Raw genomic sequence first — 21,768 nt, 5'->3', positions numbered from 1 at the left:
TGCCTTAAAGATCTTCTAAATGCAAAAGGTTACGTGTGGACCCTATGTGGCAAGAGACTCTTAGACTAGTGACATGCATAGGCTCATAAACCTATATGCGTAACTAGCTTCATTGTTCCATGAGCATCCATGTGCTAGTAAAAATGGCACGATGCTGACTTAGTGGACATGTGTGATGGGGGAAGGATCCATAAATAGGTTTGTGCCAAGTCACGTGAATTGGCACAAGTAATGAGAATGCTCCCTTTCCATTGACACCACCAAGTTCATGCTCCCTAGAGCAGGGTTTGGGAAATGACGGGTTCGATTCAACTTAGAACTTGTTCACCTTGACAAAAATCCTTCTCAATTCTTTGGAAGAAGGAAATGAATCATCTTCAAATTTCTCAAAATATAGTTATATTTGTTAAATATATGTATAAGATATCGTCTCAATGGGGGATACTTCCTTTTCGAATGATAATGAAAAGGATTTACTTCCTCTTCCTCAAAAATTATTTCCCGAACCCTGCCCTAGAGTTGCATAGTTCACGTCTGCCATTACAACTGCACGTGTCCTTTCTCTTAGACTTAATGATGTGTCGTGTGACCTATTGAGAGGGAAAACGAAAAACAGAGTTAATTTGAGGAAAGGTGTGCCACGTGTCAGAAGCTGGAAGCGCGCAGTGTTTGAAGGAAGCTGATTGGCTGGGGGCGAAGGCACAGCGACCTGATTGGTCGGATTAAAATAAGGAAGCGGCGAATCGACGGCAGGGAAATGCCGAGTGGCAGATGGACGGCTGGGATGTGGGTCGGAAGAAGCAGTCGGCCCTTTTCTCAGGAAAACAGGGACTTATGTGAATTAACGAACATTCACATTTCACCCCCTCCTCTTCTTAGCTAAGGAAGAAAGAAGAAGAGCAGACACAGAGCTAATGCTGGCATTTTCCTCCGTTTCATTCAAGGTCTAGGCCAGATTGCGCGAGCTACTTCGATTTCGTCTGTAGGTAAGGATCTTCTTCTGTGAAAATCACGCACAGACAGACAGAGAGAGAGAGATCATCCTGCATTTCCTTTTGTTCAGCTCCGTTCCCCTGTCGAAATCTTATTCATATGCGCGAGACTCTTTACCTGGTCAGCGTTTTCATCCAGGACCTAGCCGTTACTCCTGATCTCTCCTGTCCTTGCATGGAGACATGATCTACCGATGCATCTGACATCGGTTCATTGACATCGAATTTGCGAATCCCAATTTGGACGCCATGCAGTTCTCCGGAGTCCTGCTTCTCGTGATTCTGTTTTCCGCTTCCTGTGTATTAGAAGTTTGCTCCGGGTATGTAAATGGATGCTGTTCAGGATTTCTTTATTGTAAACGGTTTGGTGCAAATGGTCACGTTTAGGTCAATAAGAATTTCGATGGGATGGAAAGTTACGGACATAATTCGCTCTATTTTTCGGGAGCAGAAAAAGCTACTATGACATTTTGCAAGTACCTAAGACTGCATCAGAGGATCAGATCAAAAAGTCCTTTCGAAAGCTGGCATTGAAATACCATCCGGACAAGAATCCTGGAAATGAAGAGGCCACCAAAAGGTTTGCGGAGATAAACAATGGTATGTAGGTGACGACCTTCAGATCTATGCTTTTGTTATTCGACAGAACAATTACACAATGGGTTGCTCTCACAAGCACGTGACTGAAATTCATTTGTTTCTCTATGTACTACGTTTGGCACAGCCTATGAGGTGCTGATAGATAGAGAAAAAAGACAAATTTATGACAGATACGGTGAGGAAGGTCTGAAGCAGAGTAGTGCTGGCAGAGGAGGAGGTGGTGGGAACTTCGCGCAGGATATTTTTCGTCAGTAAGTTTCTTCCATTCTTGAGCACCAAGATGTCTATGTACACGTCCATGCATATGACAACACACATTTTCCAAAGGGCACCATTTTAACTTGAACAATTCATGGTAGTAACACTAGTCCATGCTATAGGTGTTAGTGTGCTTGGTATTCATTGCTGTAGTTTAGGGACCCCAAAACTCTGTGTCGTCAAAATTCAGTAAACATCTGAGAGCTTAGTAGAGCTTAGAGGGCCTATGCATAGCTGACTCTGATTTTTTATGTTGGTGAATTTAAGGCTTCTTACTTTCTTCCCTGTGCAATCCTGTTTGCTAATCTCATGGGATATCTTGGGTCTATCTTGGGGGGATGATGAATTTCTTTACCACATACAGTTCTTATTTTCTTCCTTACGTGTGAAATTTTGTCAAGTAATCTCATGGGCCTATCTTGGGAGATAGATTTCTTCATTATATTTGAACCACAATATCTGAATGCAGAGGATAAAATATGCAGAGAGGAATGCTTCGAAAAGCTGCAGAAAGTTTAGTTTTAAGAAGACGGTAGTTCAATGTATCAACTGAAATTAAATGGATTTCAAGGATTATACTGTATTGCTCTGCCTTAGGAGAGATCGAAGTGGCAGAGCCAGAACCTAGAGGCAGCACAACTTCAGAGCAAGTTCTACCAACTCTAACATCCTTTGTGAAGATATGCTGGTGTTTGCACTAAGAAAACACAGAATGTATAAATATGACTAAAACACAAAAACAAACAAAAATGCAAAACCCAAAAATAGGGAGAAGAAGATGAAACTTAATGAGTAGTGGATGCTGAATAAGGAACGAGTACACGATGCTCAAAGGCAGAGCAGTCCAATAGCTGATGACCCTCGTGGAGTGGGTTGAGGGAGCATGTCGGAGAGTATCGTACTCTATAGAGACAGATCTTGAGTGTAGCAACTACCAGTTGATAGAGAGGGTGATGAAGAAAGGTGCAGAAACTCAAAATGCAGCAGTTGGCAGCAAGAATGATTGTGTGGCAGTCAGGGTGGCCTAATTAGCAAGCTTCCGGAGCAGCCCAGCAGCTAGGCAATGATGAGGAAGAGGCTTTAGCTTAAAATCCTTACTAACGATGAGAGATAGGGGATGTGAAGGATAATCCCTCAGAGTGCTGGAATGGTGTTCCTAAACAGGAACATTTTGTGGGTGCATCCCAAATTGGGGGTATCCCCTGTGACATCCTTGACAAGGGAACAACCAAAACATGGCTAGGATATCTGCCCCCCTTGTCAAGGACAAAAAAAGCCAAGAAAGTCCAATATATGGAGAAAGGGTATAGTGAAGGGTCTGTATAATCAGATGCTTTTTTAAGAGATGAATTTTGATTGAAACTCAAGAAACATTAGAGGCATAGGGCTAGAAACTAGGCTAGTGCTCAGCCATTAGAAAATGTCCCTAGTCCACATGTTCAAGAAATTTGTGATACTTTAGTGTCCCCCTAGGCTTAATTTAGTCTCTTCATGGGATGCAACCTAGACATGAGACAACAGAAGTCTACTCACATGGAAGGAACCACATGTGAATGGACATCAAATTCACCTCAGACATAGAGCCTAACTGTCACTCTCCAGCTTGGGGCTAGCAGCATAACATTCTTCAATCATGTCACAAGAGTTGACATCCAATACCACCACCCCACACCATCTCTATGTATGGATGCAATGGTCATTGGGCCTAGAGTCTGAGTGTGGTGATCACACTCCATAAGTACAAATGTATCAGTGAGTCCTTTATGTAAGACTCTCTTATTACCCTTACCATAGGGTGCACCACAAGTAGTCCACTGAACCAAGTTTGTGACCAATGTATATGGATTCTGATGTCCATCTTGGATGTCCAAGGATATGTCCCCAACAATATTTTGAGGGATGAAGTTAGGAAAAGACCTTTGCATGAGTTGCTTTCACCTTCAAGTGATGTTTTCACTTGAGTAAATATTTGGGATAAATGTAGGTGGAATCAGTTTGTTCTCTCTCATCAAGGACCAGATTTGATTTAAGTGCAATGCATCAAGCAATATTTTTGAGTAGTAGGACTTCCTTAATGAGGACTATCTATTCACCTTGTCTCAAACACTTTTTTAAATGACTAACTTAAAACATAGAATGAATTCAGATGTCCAAAGGTAAATCCAACGGATAAGTGCATTATTTTCCTTTGAGCAAATTGCAATGGTCCCTAATATCTTGAAATATTTAATAATGTTTGCTGTGCTCGTTATATTGGAGCCTCTTGATACCTTTTAAGTACACCCACTCCTGCCTGGAGTGCCTGCATATGATTTGGTAGCATAAATTGTAGCACGAGATATTGGGTTGGTGTAATGTTTTACACCCATGCTTTCTTGAAGCTCTTGAGGAGTGATTTGGTAGTGTCAAATGTAGCATGTTTGAGGGTTCCTTTCATGGTAAATGCTTTCCTTTGTGTTCATTAACATCTCTTGTATGCTGTGCAAGAAGTCAACTGTAAGTTGTGTTTGTCCTGCTTTTGAATGACAATTGGATGTTTCAGCACATAACCGCACATCAGTATGAACATGCTATATCTTGCACCTGAAAGCTTAGCAATGCTATGCATAGTACTCAGTTTGCAAAAGACAATAGTTCTACTGTATTCTCTGTAGTTTGGATATTCATTAGGGCAATAAGAGTGTTCAGTGAAAAAGTGTGACTAACAAAGAACAGTTCTCTTGATCTTGAACACTTAATACATGCACAATCTCCTTTTTGATTGTGGATTGTAAAAGGTAGTAGCAATGCTGAGCTTATTAATGGCTAATGGCCTTACTCGGATTATCAGGAAAATGTTGACAGATTGAGGCCATAGAATTGGCCTAGAATCTAGCTAGAAAGGTCGGCCTTCCATAGGTGCATGCTCTGCGAGAGTGCTGGACCTTTGTAATGCCAGAGTTTCTTAATGGTGATAACCATGATGTAATGATTGAATCAAGCATTCAAGTTTAGGAATTGTTGGGTCCAACCTGTTCATGTTTTCTTTAGGCTCTTTTCTAGCCCTTTGCAGTGGATTGGATTTGCTGGGTTTGTGGTGTCTTGGCTGCATAGCTATGAACTGGCTCCTGAGGAGTTTCTGTGTATCTGTCTAAGTAACAATACCAGTCAAACTCAAGATCCATAAGAGAGGTAATTCTAAATCCAACTAAGTGATTGGAATTGTGTTGCATAGTGCCCAATGCTAAAAGCTACTGAAAATGTAATCTGGCAGGGGGTAGACTGACAAATTATCAGTTTTTTATCTCAAGTAATCTGACTGCAAAAATATAGCTGCTAATGTCCCCCTTCTTGGTCCACTCTGACCCTGGTCCTCTCTATGTCCACATTCTCAATCTTCTTTTTCTCTACAAGAAAGCTAGGAATCTTTCTTAGCCAGACTCCCAACTTGCCATTGTTTTCTTTGGGCTTTGCCCAGAGCTCTCCCATATTGAGCCTTCAGCAGTGGGTGATTGCTTATTGAAAATAGAATGGGAAGGTGTAGTGTGACATATTATAATCATTCACATCAATTGACTGCAAATGAATGGAGACGATGGAATCACGTGTTCTGTTTACTTATAGTTGCTGATCCTGCAAGCTTCTAAAAATAAAACTAAAAGGGAATCACACACATGCTCCAAGGACTTCTGGCTACCATAAAGAGATGTTTGCTGCAAAAGTCTGGGTGCTAGCCTCTGCTTTGATGCCATTCCAATCTTTGTGCTGTCTATGTGATCAGTTCAAATTCAAACCTTGTGCAGTAAGTTCATGTGAGAGTCAGGCCTCTGATGGAACAGTAGCAGCTCTGATCAGTTCGACTGGGATTTATCCATAATCATGTAAAGGATGAGAAGTCTAGGGGCTATTCTGATCTTTCATCTGTCTTGAGTTTTGTTCTTTTTCCTTGTTTCTCTGCTTTTGTTTTTTGTTTGTTTGTTTGTTCTTTTGTTATCTTGTTTGGGAAATTCAACTCTTTAGTTGTTTGCAGGTTTTTTGGCGGTGGTATGGGTGAAGAAGAGGAAGAGAAGACGCCTAAAGGTGATGATGTGGTGGTGGAAATTTATGCAAGCTTGGAAGATCTGTACTCTGGAAACACGATGAAAGTAAGCTGCTCCATCAAAGCTGTTAAAGAATCAAGATCATGCTTTTTTTCTAATGCAGAGTTGTTGAATTTTTAATTCTTATAATTTCACAGATTTGGAGAGAGAAAAATGTCTTAAAGCCAGCACCTGGCAAGAGAAATTGCAATTGCAGGAATGAAGTGTATCATAAGCAGATTGGGCCTGGCATGTTTCAGCAGTTCACCCAGCAGGTACTCGGATGTGAATTTTCCTAGTCAATTTGCCCATCTATTGAATGAGGGTTTGAGGCATTTTGTAACAATTTTTTACCTATTGGTAGGTTTGTGACAAATGTCCAAATGTCAAATTTGAGCGGGAAGGTTATTATGTTACTCTGGACATAGAAAAGGGTATGCCAGACGGACATGTAAGCCTCTACTTCCTGGCATGACGACAATGGTTTTAGCTCTTCAAAGCTCTTAAAAGTTTTAAGCATTTTGACCTGTGCGACTTGTGGATGGTCCGTAGGAGGTGGTATTCTTTGAGGATGGGGAACCTATAGTTGATGGAGATCCGGGTGATTTGAAGGCAAGCCAGTGATGCAGATTCCTACCTAGCTTCCTCTAGATATCTTCTGCTCCAGCAATGCTTCATCTAGTAACTAATATATCTTCTCTTACATTGCAGTTCAAAATTTTCACACAAAAGCATGACAGATTTCGGAGGGACGGGAACAATCTTCACATTTCTGTCACAATCTCTCTGGTATATAGCTTTAGTTTAAAAAATTCAGCTTTTCATATGCAGAATCTTAGTAAATGGCTTGGTTGTGAGTGTGTTTACTAATTATAAGACAAACCCACAGTTGGATGCATTGGTGGGCTTTGAGAAAGATGTCATTCATCTGGACGGTCATAGAGTCAGCATAGGCACCACGGTGAGTAAGCTTCCAAGACTCCTGTTTTTCAGCCCACATTAGCCATTAACATTATAATATGCCATTTTTGTAGACAGCAAGAAGTTTGAAATTGAGAGGGTTTTTTCCGTAGCGTTATTAAATTAGATGCGTCTTTTTGGTCCTGGGCATTTTTTCTCTGGTAGCAATCAGAAAATTATACACCTGGTGTTGCTGAGTATTTGATACTTGGCATGATTACTGTCCGTACGGGCAGTTGTGTACACTATGTAACTCTTAGATTGTGCAATGAACAGATATGAGAGAGAGAGAGAGAGAGAGAGAGAGAGAGAGAGAGAGAGAGAGAGTGTGTGTGTGTGTGTGTGTGTGTGTTTAGAGAGAAATTTGGTTTGGGATTGAGATTGAGATCGAGATTTGCAGGGTGTAACAAAACCCAAGGAGACCAAGCGATTTAAAGGCGAAGGAATGCCTATTTTCGAAAGCAACAAGAAAGGTGACTTGTTTGTTACATTTGAGGTGGCTTTTCCAGAGTCACTAACAGAGAGTGAAAAGGCTGCCATTGCCAAGGTCTTCAAAAAATAGAACACACCGAAGTGCTTGCACTAATGCACAGCTTCGATCTTGAGAGCTGTCAATCAGTGATCAAGCCAGCTATGATATGCATCAGAAATTTTTGTAGCATAGCAATAGCATTTTGAAGTGCTTTGAAGATAAAGCACCAGAGGCTTCCATCTTAACAGATTGATGGAGCAGCTTGCATGTACATGTAACACATCGACTCATGGAGCTTGGCCAACCATGGATTTCAATATTGAGACTGCAGAAAGGAAAGGATAGCCTCGTTAAGGGGCAGGATTTCTGCTCTTTATTTAGGCTTTGATTCAGATACGGTTCAATTGCTGCATTTGCGAATTCATTTTTCTGATTATATGAAGAGACTTCGGATTTTTAATGTTTAGTTCACTCGCAAATATGAAAATAGACGAATCCTCCGGGCACACTATTGTACACCTTCATGGTTCGAAAATGTTGAAAACATTATTTCCCCACAATATGAAGTCTCCCTTGCTTTTCAAGGATAGGGCATAAATTTAAGATTTCTTAAACATTCGTTCTCATGATCACCATTCTGCCAGTCATTGTGTATCGATTGCATGGTGTCTAGAAGATTTGTGCGTTGTTAGGAGGGGATTTTAAGTCAATGTGAACAAGTAAAAGCACGACTTGATGGGAAATGATGTACAAGAAAGCTTTTCACATTCCACATTATGTAATGTCTATACATCACACATTACTTTTTAAACAATGCCAAAGCCTTTTATGGTAATAATGTGAACAATGATGCAAGATGGCTTGTGTAGTAGAGGTTCTAAACCCTCTCTGGGATCTCTTGTTTACTAAAAGGTTTAAATTAGATTGGTAGCAAAGTGAAGAGAAGAGAGTGACACATGAATGGGTATAATCATCCCCCTATGCATAAAGAGGTTGCTTCTCTATGCATGTATTTTCACACAATTGAATGCACTAGCTATTTCATTGACAGGTAGTTTGTGTGACAATCAATAAGTGAATTCAATCATTTTCATCACTCAAAAGTATCGTTGTAGAAATACACAACTTAGCCTAGAAAATCAACAATGAAGAGAAATCAAAAGCAATTCTTATTTGGAGAATATACCCACAATCCATCATTGTAGACATCTTGGTACATTAATATATTTTTAAAAAATCACCTATTAGTTTTACCCATATAATCATCAATAATCCTTTGACAATCAGAAAGGGCAATTGCTCTTGTTAACCCTTTAGTCAAGAGAGAATCTTCAAGGCACTCATTCCTTGAGAACATGCCATGTACTAAAGGGAAACCAATTAATATGTGCATCATGTCAATGTTTCACACAATAAAGAATCACAAGGCATTGATTCCCTTGTATAAGTGCCTCTTGGCAACATACCCTCAGAGGTAAACCATGAATGACACAAATAGTCCTAAGAACAAATAAGTATGAAAAATAAAAGTTTTTTGTATTGGAGAAAAGCTCTAAATGTTCATTATTTTCACATTTTAATTCCTTAGATAATTCCTTTTGTAAACTACGAGAAACCATGGGACATTGATTAAATAAGGCACCATGGAAAACCTTACTGGATTGTGTATATTTTATATACTTGAAAGTTGAGAGCCATTGCATTCCAAATCTCTTGTGGCAATTATTGTTAGACATGGCTACTTTTAAACAAAGAAGATTAATGTACAATCAAATACATGCATAGAGGGGTATTTCCTCTATGCATAGTAGATTACCATACCTAACCTTGTGTTGCTAAATGTTCTACTCCAAATTGGAAGAAATTAGTTTTTTTGGATACACATAATTTTTATTTCAATAGACTAAAGAGTAAAGATAAATGCTCTCATTTCTTTTTTTTTAATTTAGTAAAAACAAAAATATCATCAAAGAAAATAGTTACACAATGCTGGAATTTCAAAAAGATAAGGTTCATCATTTGATTGAAAGTGGTTTGGCATATTGATTAAACCAAAGCCTATAACATTATGAAAAAAGTGGATTATCTCTTGGGCCTTTTAGCCACACTCTCTTTCTTGCTTAAAATAAGGAAAAGTTGATAGAAAAATAATATTTTTGATCTCATTTTGCCTTTTTAATATTGTCCACAAAAGAATTTGCTCAAATTTTTTCTCTCTTTATTCAATAACCATTTTTCAACCAAATTTTATCTTATTGAGATTAGTTTACCATAGAGATTAGTTTACGGGAATGTCAAGGTTGCATTCTATCCGTGGATGGATATTATAGTATGATCCGTCTAATCCGGTTAGATTTTGAGTTCGTGTTTTTTAGAAATCAATTTTTGGCTTTATCCTTTTTCTTTTTATTCTCACTAATCCGTACCTGCACCACATTTACTACCTCCTCTTCTTCTACCTCTCTTATAAGCTTCTCTATTCTTCTCTCTCAGATCTCCTCCATCCACTTCTCTCCACCTCTCCATCCTCCTCTTCCTTGTGTCTCATCCCCTATGTTTAGCTCTATTTATATTTTCTCTTCCTTAATCTCCTCTTCTTTCCCTTCCCCTACCTCTACTTAGATCTCTATATTCTTTATCCCTACCACAACGCCTAAGCCTCTTCATGAAGCCTTCACATTACACACATCTCACCTTGAGTCTTAGCCTTCAGTTTCTTTTTGTAACTACTACTTTTTGTACTTTTCACTTGACACTTGTGACTTGCTATACCATGATTCATGAATCATGATCCATCATTGCAACTAGTTTCTTTTTTTGATCCATTATACATGTTTTCAGTCTTATAAATGAAATTAGACCTTGGAAATTACTTGTGACTAGGGTCTTGGATTTATGTTTTGTCTCAACCTCTCATCATGTTCATAACTCATTATTGAAAACTAAAGCAAAGACATTTGTGGTTTGTAAACTGTATTAGTATTGGATGGATAATGCATTGTGACACTATCTCACGGATAGCCACTCTCATGTTAAAATAAGTAATATTTACTAGCATAATCTTTAAATTTATATGCATTTTTTAATGATCATACAAAACAATGAATTTTACTTGACATTTTTGTGTGTACATTCAATATCGTATTAAGTCCATAGACTAGATGAATCATACTTAACTACCTTGCGGAGTGTGATGCTTGGTTTTCTATGTAGATGATTTAGTAGATGTGGAGTAATTCATTTTTAAATAAAAAATAAAAAATCAAGAGTTACTTTTAAGATTTTTTGGGGATTAAAAAATAATTCTATTTTTTGATCAAGAAACAAACATGTTGGTCGATTTTTCTTATTTTTTTAGAAATGCATTTGAAGGTAAAATTGAATCCCAAGACTCTTGGACATTTCTTTTCTTTGAGTTATTTTGCTTCATTCCACTACTCTCTCATTGCTCTATGGCGATCTCTTCTTTGTATCTATCCAGCCCATCTTAACACACTGAGATACCCATTTTCCTTCACATCTTTTGCTTACCATCAATTATTAATATCCAAATTATGCATTCTGTCTATATCTGTGCACTTTATCTTTACACTCAACTATTCTATTTCCATTGACATCTTTGTGTTTGTGCACTCTACCTTTATACTAATTATTAATCCAATCTATGTAGTTACTTGTGTTTGTATACTCTACCATCAATTATTAATATTTAATCTATCTAGTCTATATATGTTTGTGCACTCTACCTTTACACTCAACTATTCTATTTCCATTGGCATCTCTATCTAATTTATGAAGTCTATCTATGCACGTGCACTCTAGCTTTACACTTAACTATTCTATTTCCATTAACATCACTATGTGTATAACCATCCTACCTTCACACACAAAGCTTCTTGCTTTCCTTTGATATCTCTATGTGTCTATCTGTGCCTTTCGAGTCTATCTCCATAGACATCAAACCCCCTATTTCTATTAACATCTTTGTGTGTCTATTTGTGTCTCTCCAATCTATCTCCATAGAATCAAGTACCCTCATACAATTAACGTTATTGTGTGTCTATCTATGCCTCTCCAATTTACCTCCATAGACATCAAACACTCTAGTTTCATTAACATCTCTATGTGTCTATTTGTGCCTCTTTGGTCTACGTCCATAGACTCAAGTGTACTATCTTAATGAACATCTATGTGTGTCTATCTATGCCTCTCCAATCTACCTTTGTAGACTCAATTATCCTATTTCCATTAACATTTTAGTATGTATTTCTAGGTTTCTCTAGGCTACCTCCTTGGACATTAAATCCTCTATTTTTTTTGACATCTTTGTGTATCTATCTAGACTACCTTGACACACTAAGCATATACATTTAGCTAAATTGTGCAATCAATTCGTATATCTATTTTTGTTGACATCTTTGTATATATATCTAGACTACCTTGACACATTCAATATACATTTAGCTAAATTGTGCAATCAATTCATATATCTCCAACTTGACCTCAAAATCAATAAGAAAAATAAATACATGCAAGAAGGAGCTACACATTGAGAGATAGGTTGAATATGCTCCTTTATTCAATAGTATTAATCCTCAAGTTTTACAAAGCTATAAACAAGATGGGATTGAAGCATGTGGACTTCTGGGTTGATAGGAAAATCTATCCAATTGATCCCCTAATAAATAAACCTCATGTTTTCTCTAGAATCATAAACTTGGTGAAATATATATGTGAGAGTGAAGATGGATTGCTTGGTTATACTAAGAGAGTGAAGATGGATTGCTTGGTTATACTAAGTGGCTCAGAGAACAAGAAGTAAAGTTATTAAAAAAATTTCATGATGTCATTACCACACATCAACTTCAAATTTAGCAACTAATAGGACAAATGTAACAAGTAAATGAAATAATAATGTAAAAAAGTGATTGTATTATCACAATGTAGGAAACTATCCATGATATCAACATCATGTATGAGGAGACAAAGTTGTAATTGGACGACCTAAAGAAAGACAATTGACATAGAAGTGCAAATGAAAGAGAAAGCCAATTAATAAGTCGATTGTGAATAGTGACCAATAGAAGTGATGTATCAAGGCTATAAATTACTCAAAATGAAACTATCCATGATATCAACATCATGTATGTGGAGACAAAGTTGTAATTGGACGACCTAAAGAAATTTGACATAGAAGTGCAAATGAAAGAGAAAGCAAATTAATAAGTCAATTGTGAATAGTGGCCAATAGAAGTGATGTATCAAGGCTGTAAATTACTCAAAATGAAAACTTAAGTGAGGGTGAGCTTGTATTATCCATCCACAAATTACTAAAGGTAAGTGCATTGCATAATTCTTTGAGTTCAAATTTTAAGGTTGTGAAGGGGAAGGTGATTGAGTCCGCATTAAAAATATGTCTCAAACAAGTTTTTTGTTGTGGATGCACAGTCTATTTGTGATAGGGCAAACATTAGCATAGGGACTTACTCGAAAATATTTGTTATAAACTTGGATGAAAGTGAGGCCATTAAAGGAGTAAAGCTCAAAAGGCTTAGAGTTAATGTGATGAACAAAGCCTTACAATTTGACAAAAATGACCCAAGGAACTTCGGTGTTTAATCGGAGTGCCATGTATAGTGGCTTGTTGCATTTAAAGTTCCTGAGGAAATATTTGAGGTGTTCTAACTCTTCTTCACACGCACAAGCATTCCAAACATTATTGATTGTTAAAAACATGGCAAGATGCTCTTAATTGAAGGGTATGGTGAATATTTGGTTGAATGGCACCTTGTGGAAGACTTAACAACTATGAAATGTATATGTGGTATCTCCAATGATTCAAATGCAAGATTTCCATACCTATATTGCTTGATTAAAAGGGTGGAAAAAAAGGAAGAAAAGAAGAATTGACAAAGAGTGGTAAGTGATACATGGACATAAGATAAAGAAGATTCCACATGGAAGCGTATCTTTAACATTCCATTGGATCATGTTTATATTTGTTCGTTATATACTTTTGTTAGGATTATGGAGAAAGTTGTGTATGAAATCCTTGCTTTGCTTATAGAGTGTAATTGAAAAAAGATGCCATTGTAACATATTAGAATGTTGACTGAGTGCTATTTGAGATCGGGCTATACAAGCATCAAATAATGATTGAAAAGGATGAGAAGAGTTTAGGAAATTTGGTAAATTACCAAAGAAAACCTTGCTTTGGAGGAGCCAAGGCTAGGAAGTTTCTTTTTAGCATCTATTGATGAGAAACAGAATGTCGTAGTTCACATGTAACAAGTCTATGATAGGTGGATGAAATTGTGTGCTATGGTTTTTGATCGAAGTAATGGAAACAAGATTGAATAAGACTAATGTTTGAATTAGTCTCAATAAATTGGTTCCCTTAGTTCAGAAGATGGTGTTTGATGATAAAAATAAGATACAGTTTACTAATGCTATACAAATTTTCTACAAAAACATGGTAAAAGTTCTATCACACATTACATGATATGGGCTAAGTTAAGGTTCTAAAAGTATATGAGTTATATAAGTTATTTTGAATATTTTTTAAAATGTGTAGGAGTGCATTTGTAGCATATCCTTAAGATTGTGGGTCATACTTTGCAAGAAAGGGAAGCATCGAAGTTTGATCTACATAAGGGATGGAAAATTCACATTGGATAGTACATGGTATGTGCCAAAGAAAAACGGATCATGGTGGAGGGATAAATGGCAACAATCCAATGATCCAATTACTATCTTGTTAGTATAGGATCATAGTGGAGGGGCAAGCAATCCAGTGGTCCAATTATTGTCTTGGTGGTACTGAATCATAGTGGCAAGTGTCTCACAAAGCAAAGCAAATGAGAGTGCTGATGAATTGGCTGCATATATAATATGATTATATCAATCACTAAAAGAGTGTATTATGATGCATCAAGTGTTAAAGAGAACCATGCCAAGTGATTTAAAAAAAGGCTTAAAAAAGGCACCAAATGGGTTCAAAAAAGGCTAATATAGTAAGATGAAGAATGTGTTCAATGTGAAAATACAACTTATCATTTAAGATAGAGTATGTGTGTGCATATGTGAATGAGTCTTAAAGTATATAGTATTAAGAAGTGAAGGATACATTTATTCCAATGGAATGAATCTTGTCTATAATATTGTAGTGCACGTAGTGCACAAAATTACATATATATATATATATATATATATATATATATATATATATATATATATATATATATATATATATATATATATATATATATATATATATAGAGAGAGAGAGAGAGAGAGAGAGAGAGAGAGGAGGGAGAGAGGGAGGGAGGGAGGGAGAGAGAGAGAGAGGGAGAGAGAGAGAGAGAGAGAGAGAGAGAGAGAGAGAGAGAGAGAGAGAGAGAGAGAGAGAGAATATGATGATTGAATTTCTTTGCCCGATCATCAGGCCTACCAATGTTCCTTTTCATGTTACAGTTTGTAACTATTAATTAACTAGGGTTACATCCCCGCCCCAAGCCCCTCCATTTCTTGCATTTTAGGTGGCTCGATGCATGCGGAGATCTTATCCTTGTTTGTGTGGTTTCTTCTCTCCATCGAAGCTTCTTGATAGTGGCATGCTCCTTTGCTTCGAGTGTCTTCATCAACTATTTCAACCTTGGATTTTTGGAGGCATTCATAGCCAAGCCTTCTAGTAGAACTTGTCATCTTCTCTTGCTGAAGCATGCCATTTTTGGAAGTATTGTCTTCTGGTCCACTAGGAAGTAGTTTCTTGTTGGACATCTATCAATAACTTGTCAATTTGGGCTAAAAGTGGTTCTTGAGGAACTTTGTTGGCTTCTTTTAAATCATGTTCATCATGATCTTCTTCTTCATTTGATTGTTTTTTGTGTAGACTTGTTCGTACAGGCCTATTATTAGCTTCAAAGTATGGCTTCATCTTGGACATAGGAGCTATTGTTTTGGTTTGCTTTATCATATGCTGTAGTAAATATGATGTATTTCTAACAAGTTTAAGCAATTCATGTAGTCCATGCCATTTGTGCATAAAGGTTTCAGCAAGGCCTTTCTTCTTGACAGGACAATAGAGGATGATTTGGTCTCTCTTTTGATATTCTAGTTGCTATCTTCTTGCATTATAACTCCTCCTTTGCCTTTCTTGAACAACTTCTAAGTTCTTTTGGATTGATTGCAACATTATGGGCTGATTCTTCTCTAAATGTATATACCAATCCATTGCATTTTTTTGGCTTGGAGTCATGTTGATTGCATCTAGATCCATTGGAACTTTGGGATCCCTCCCATACAAGGCCCAAAATGGACTAATTTTGGTTGAAGCTTGTACGATGGTCCTATATGCATGCATTAGATATGGCAGATACCTATCCCATTTTTTATGGTAGGGATTTATGTACATGGCAATCGTGTTTTTAATGGTCTGGTGAGTCTTTCTGTCAGCCCATTTGTTTGTGGGTGGTAGGCAGAAGCAAATACTTGATGTATGCCCATTGCCTATGTCACCAACTTCATGAATTCAGATCTAAATTTCTTCCCATTATCTAATAAGATTTGATTAGGTCATGAATGATAGGCTATCACATCTTCCACTAAAAACTTGGCCACATGCACTGTTGTAGTTGTTGGTATAGCTTTTGCTTATACCCATCGTGTAAAATATTCTATGAGGACAATAATGTATTAAAATTTTATATTTCTTGAACATGTGCACAAAAGTACGATTGGTATAAACTAATTTTGATGTAGTAGGAGTTTTGATACTTTGCCACTCAAAACAATATAAAGGGTATACTTTTGTAAACACAAGAAAATTAGTCACATAGATATCATCAATTTGCTCATCCTCAATGTACTATAAAGACTTATTGTTTGCAATTTTTCATTGAATACTTATTGTGGCCGCAACATGTATTTTTTTGTATGAATTTGCATGAATACATATTGCATCAATGCCTTAGTCACAAGGTGAAAATCAACCTTAAGTTTGTCTAAGAGCTAAAATTATACTTTTCTAGTGCTTTTATACATCTTTAAATGTAGACACTTTCCCCTCAAAAGCTTTCTTCATGCTTGGATATATGTACACCCCCAAGATGAGCAATGATATGTATCTCGAAGTCTATTAAAATGGAATACCCAATAGCCCATCTAAGACATTCAAGGGACCAAGAGCTTTTTACCATAGGTGTGTGTGTGTGTACACACACACACAGAGAGAGAGAGAGAGAGAGAGAGAGAGAGAGAGAGAGAGAGAGAGAGAGAGAGAGAGAGAGAGAGAGAGAGAGAGAGAGAGAGAGAGAGAGAGAGAGAGAGAGAGAGAGAGACCTTAATACTATGATGGGTGGCCAAAGCCATATTGTGAACTCAAGTTTATTACACGGAAAGTTGATGATTTGGCTAGTGAGATCATCTACACTAATTCCTCCTATGCCAAGACCCATTCCAAATATGACCATGGCATAAGCTTCAAAAGCAAAGAACAAGAAAGCTAGATGTGAAATCCAAACCAACACCATTGACAATCCAACTAAAGAACCAAAAATGTCAAAATTGAATAAACGAATGGGTTCTAAAGGTTGTTGATCTATTAGAAGAGGACATCAAAACCAACCATTATCAAAGCAGAAAAACATAAGACAATCACTAGTTTACATGAGAAAACAACAATGTCTAAGGAACCACCATCACCACCCCATAAGTAGAAAATAGAAGAGTCATAGCCATGTGTTGCTGCTCAATACAAAAGGCTAAATTCCAAGGGAAAAGCAACCGAACCAAGCAACATAGAAGAGCAATATTTCTTAAGAACAGTTGAATGTGTCTAAAGACCCTACATTGCCAAAACAAAAATAAGAAATGCAATAGTAGGAAACCCTAAAACTTAAAGGGAAAGAAATTGGAACATCATAGATTGCATCCACCTTTTTTTCCATATTCTTAGACTTGTCAATATTTTCTATCTTATGAACAACCTTATCATTTATATTTGCATTAAAAATGGACTGATTTGTGCACTCATTCATAGGCTGAAAAATTACCTCATTTAATGCCACATTTGATTGCCCATCATTGAAAGAACTAGAACAATGTCATATATGTCCCATGAGTATATGTCTATCTTTGTAGTACATGGGAGTCATGCTTGAATAATAGTTTCAACAAAGATGGCATCATGATCAACAAAAATACACTTAGTTTGTAGATGATATAACCTTTAATCATGCTCTCAAAAATGTAACCAACAAAGATACTTTTTATAGCCTTATCATTCAATCTGTTGCAATGTTACACATGTACTAATGCATAAGCTAAGTAACCAAAAACACATAACTAAGAAAGGGTAAGATGTTTTCCATCTCATGTCTCATATGGAGCAATAGATTGTAATGCTTTGGTGAAACACATGTTTAATGCTTAAATTGCACATATAATAACATCAAGCCAAAGACCATATAATAAAGCTTGACTTTAAATTATACATTGCACCCACCATTTTACCATATTCTTAGACTTCTCAATCTTTGCTCTCTTATGAACAAGCTTATCATTCATATTTGCATAAAAAATAGACTAATTTGTGCACTTAATCTTTGCAATGTTACACATGTACTAATGCATAAGCTAAGTAACCAAAAATACATAATTGAGAAAGGGATAGATTTTTTCCATCCCATGTCTCATATAGAGCAACATTTTGTAAGGCCTTGGTGGAACACATATTTAATACTTAAACTACACATATAACAAGGTCAAGCCAAATACAATATGACAAAGGTTGACTTTAAATCATACATTGTGCCATCTCCATGAGACTTTAGACATATTACCCCTCAGGTGACTAGAATGAAGTGTGCCCTGTTTAGATCTTGAAATTTTTTTATTGTTATTCACAACACAATAATAACTTTTACTTACATTTCAAATTATGCATCCATGCATGCTTAGAGTAATCAACAATAAAATTCACTAAGTTTAGGTAATTTCCAAAAGATAGTGTGAGATGTACTTGCACTAGTTAGGCTAGAGAGGTGACCTTTAGGAGTTTGTTACATAATCTTTTCAAGCAACACCATCCAAATACCATGGAATTCAAGGACTTAGGTTGTTAGGCAGTCTTCAAGTCTATCTTGTAACAAGCACCATAAATTTGACCTATAAGGATAGACTAGAGGCTCTTATAGCTATGTCGTCAACTTATAACAATCTAGCACATGATTAAGAATTGTCACCCTATAACCGATCAAGATTGAGAGTGGGCTAACCCCACATTTAGTCCAAAGAGAGTGTGAAATAAGAAGGTACTAAGCATCAACCCCTCTATTGTCCACCTAGCCATAAAAAGTGCTTCCATCAAGGGATATGCTCGTCCACTTTTCGCATGCACATCCAAGGCATCTTTAGTGATCTAAATAAGTTCTATCACATTACGAGGACATATAAAAATAGCTTTCTTAATTGCTTGTTAACACAAGGTTTGTTCACGCAACTTAGGTCACAAACATAAAAACAATTGGCATCACCCTACCCCTTATCTAAAATTCAAGGCCTTTCAATGTACTAATTGGGCTTGCATAGACTTCTTCTTCATCCTAGGCTAGCAATGGGGATTACTATCACAACCATAGCTCCACTAGTTCCCATCCTATCATAGGAGTGAACCTTTCCCCCTACAAATGAGTCTTGCACCAAGCACTGGTCAACACACTAGGTGGTGGTGGCTAATGATGAGGGAGCCTCAATGAGGACTTGCGGAAGGTCAATTACCTACCATTTCTAGATGTGTGGATGTCAAATCAATGTGTCTTATAAAACAAAAGCATGACAAATAGTCTAGACTAGGAAAAATAGCTTCCCTAAAAACTATTCTTTAAAGACAATCCATTAATCCTCTCGACGTCCAAGGTGAAGCAACAATCCCATAGGGTTTTGACCACAAACCATCAAGTTTCTCTAGTTCAATTGATCATAGCTTCATAGCCAAAGCTCAAGACATTGTAACTTCATAGTTTAGCCTTAAAAAGTCCTAACATTATAGTTTGATTTCAAGACCATATCCTTACAACTTAAACTCCCTTCTTGGGATATAGGTCTTTACACCCAATGGGTTAGAAGGTTTTAATATTGGATGTCGATTTGATATAAGTTCAACCCTTAAGATGGTTTGAACTTTGATTCGATTTTGTTAGTATTTCTATTGGAAGCTTGACTATCATGATGATGAGAATTATTCAAGTCCTAATCACTATCTTTAACTTATGCAGTTGTTAACTTAGTTTGTAGTAAGACTAGACTAAAAGCTTAAGATTCATCTTATTCCTTCTCCCTTGAAAAGGATGTGAAATTTTGCATGAAAATTTTAGCTTACACATGAGTCTATTAAGTCAATTAGATAGAGATGAATCTCCTATCAAAGTCATTACTAATCCTCATTATAAGAGGTTATGCAAAGCTATTTAAGTCTAGCTTGCCCAAATTTCAATGATGAGGTATGCTTTTAGTTTGTGAGTTGCTGAGCTCATTTTAAGGTGTCACCCTCATTTGTTGATGTGAACAACATACTCACATGAGGGTTACAAGACTTAGTTGAGTTACTCTTTTGTATGTGTCTTATCACATACTTGATGATTATGCTAAATCATCCTTAAAACACCTTGAGCTTACCTAGGTTTTGTAATTAAGACATCCTATAAATAGATATTACTATATCTCTTATTCAACTAAACTAATTTAGAGTCACTTTTGAGCATACCATCTTTCCAATCAAAGTGTGCTTTGAGATAATAGGTAGGTGCCCATGGGTTGAGTTGTTTTCTTTTATTCCCATGGAAAAACTAGACTAGGTTAGATAGCTTGGAAAAGTCATGGAGCATAGATGCAACATAGATAGCTTCGTGATGACCATCTATTCAATTTGTCCCAAGGGTAACATGGCTACTTCAAAATGGAAATGGCAAACTTTCAACACATTAGATTTCCATTTTGTGAATAGTCAAATCTATTTTGCTTCAACATTTTTTTCTCATTATTCTAATATTTTACAATGACTACATGTGCATAACCAAATTATATTTCTCATAATATTTTTTCCCTAAATTGGAATGTTATCAAATAACAATGTCATTTGTTGTAGTTATATATTTTCATTATTCTTATTAACATCATTTTGTTAAATGATTAGAGTTGGCTCAAGTAAAGAAGCATGCTATATTTGCTCTTGAGTTCTTAATTGTGTGATTGTTATGAATTAAGTTTAATCATATGTAGAATGGCTACATAAAACTTAGGCACACAAGCATATTGTTGTTTGAGTTTCTAATTGCATGGTTTTTATGTATGTAAATGCATGTGTGAATTTTAAGGGTAATATATGGATTTAGGTATTATGCATGTATATATCTATTTTTATATCATGGTTATATTTATACTAAACAAAGCATAAGTGAGTTTGCATGTGGCTTTAAGGACCACTAACCACAATTTGTTAATCTTTAACTTGGTAATCATTCCCTCAATGTGTACTTATAGACAGATAAGGAAACCTTCTTGTGCATGCATCTCTTTGTTGTCACTCGCTTAGTCAATCCTTCACAAAGCTAAAGAGGAAGATGTGCACATGGAGGAGAGTAAGGAGAGGTTGGCAAGACGAGTCACTTAATGTGAGCACAGGGTATGTAGCTTGCTGCGAGCAAATGCGTGTTGAATTTTTGACAGAGACCCTTGATGAATCCATGGAAGTTATAGCTAGCAATGCGCAGTGGTTCCCTAAATCTATGCACACTACTCAAAAATCCATTGACTCTATCGAAGACTATAACCTTAGGCTAGAAGCTAACACTAAAGGGCTATCAAAATTTTGGCAAAGGTACTTAGATATAACATGGAGGAAGAGCTTCAAAAGTGTGATACTATGTTCTATGATTTAGTATAAGATATGCATTGGTGTTTTTCACCAACATGTCCCCTAAAGTAATGGGTGTAGCCACTTAGTTCAACACTATACTTAAAGGGGATATCTTTATGGAGCATATATTATTACGATGGATGTGACTTCTTTTAAGTCGTTTTCAAAAAATGGGAAGCCTCTCAAAATGTACTATCTCAGGATGTCTATTTTTGGGGGCTTGATTTTTTGTATATCATACCATGCTAGTCTATTAAGGTTGATAAAGATTCTCTCAAGAAAGAATGCCCTATTTAGGTTGAAACATCATATTTTGTTGTGTATTTCTAGAATTTTCTTCCTGATATTGCCAAGGGATTAAGCGTTGATAAAGAGAATTGCAAGGGAGTAAGATGCTTGCAAGTGGATGGAGATTTGCTAAGAGGATAGTAAGCTGCCTTCAAGAGTATGGAGATCAATTGTGACTTATTTTAGACAAGGAGAGATTTAGAAAGAGGGTAGTAAGCTACCTTC

At 36.6% G+C, this 21,768-nt stretch overlaps 1 protein-coding gene across 3 annotated transcripts; it reads left to right on the top strand.

Annotated features, from left to right (window-relative positions):
• Nucleotides 1-833: 833 nt before the first annotated feature.
• Nucleotides 834-7,831, top strand: ATERDJ3B (DNAJ heat shock family protein). Of its 3 annotated transcripts, none has more exons than XM_087669077.1 (11): nt 834-986; nt 1,132-1,312; nt 1,444-1,592; nt 1,717-1,843; nt 5,860-5,974; nt 6,067-6,183; nt 6,273-6,359; nt 6,461-6,520; nt 6,620-6,697; nt 6,798-6,869; nt 7,269-7,831. In XM_087669077.1, the coding sequence occupies exons 2-11, from the start codon at nt 1,242-1,244 to the stop codon at nt 7,428-7,430; spliced, it is 1,038 nt and encodes a 345-aa protein (XP_087525203.1). In that variant the 5' UTR covers nt 834-986; nt 1,132-1,241; the 3' UTR covers nt 7,431-7,831. The 3 variants fall into 3 exon arrangements, with proteins under 3 accessions (XP_087525203.1, XP_087525202.1, XP_087525204.1); XM_087669076.1 differs by having other exon boundaries at nt 1,064-1,312; XM_087669078.1 differs by having other exon boundaries at nt 841-986; nt 1,119-1,312.
• The last annotated feature ends 13,937 nt before the right edge of the window (nt 7,832-21,768 follow it).

The sequence above is a fragment of the Lygodium microphyllum genome, chromosome 27 (assembly GCF_053477565.2).
Source record: "Lygodium microphyllum isolate KBCC chromosome 27, Lygodium_microphyllum_v1.1.10, whole genome shotgun sequence".
NCBI lineage: Eukaryota > Viridiplantae > Streptophyta > Polypodiopsida > Schizaeales > Lygodiaceae > Lygodium > Lygodium microphyllum.
The sequence above is the reverse complement of the archived record's forward strand: the minus strand, read 5'-3'. Positions and strand labels throughout refer to the sequence as shown.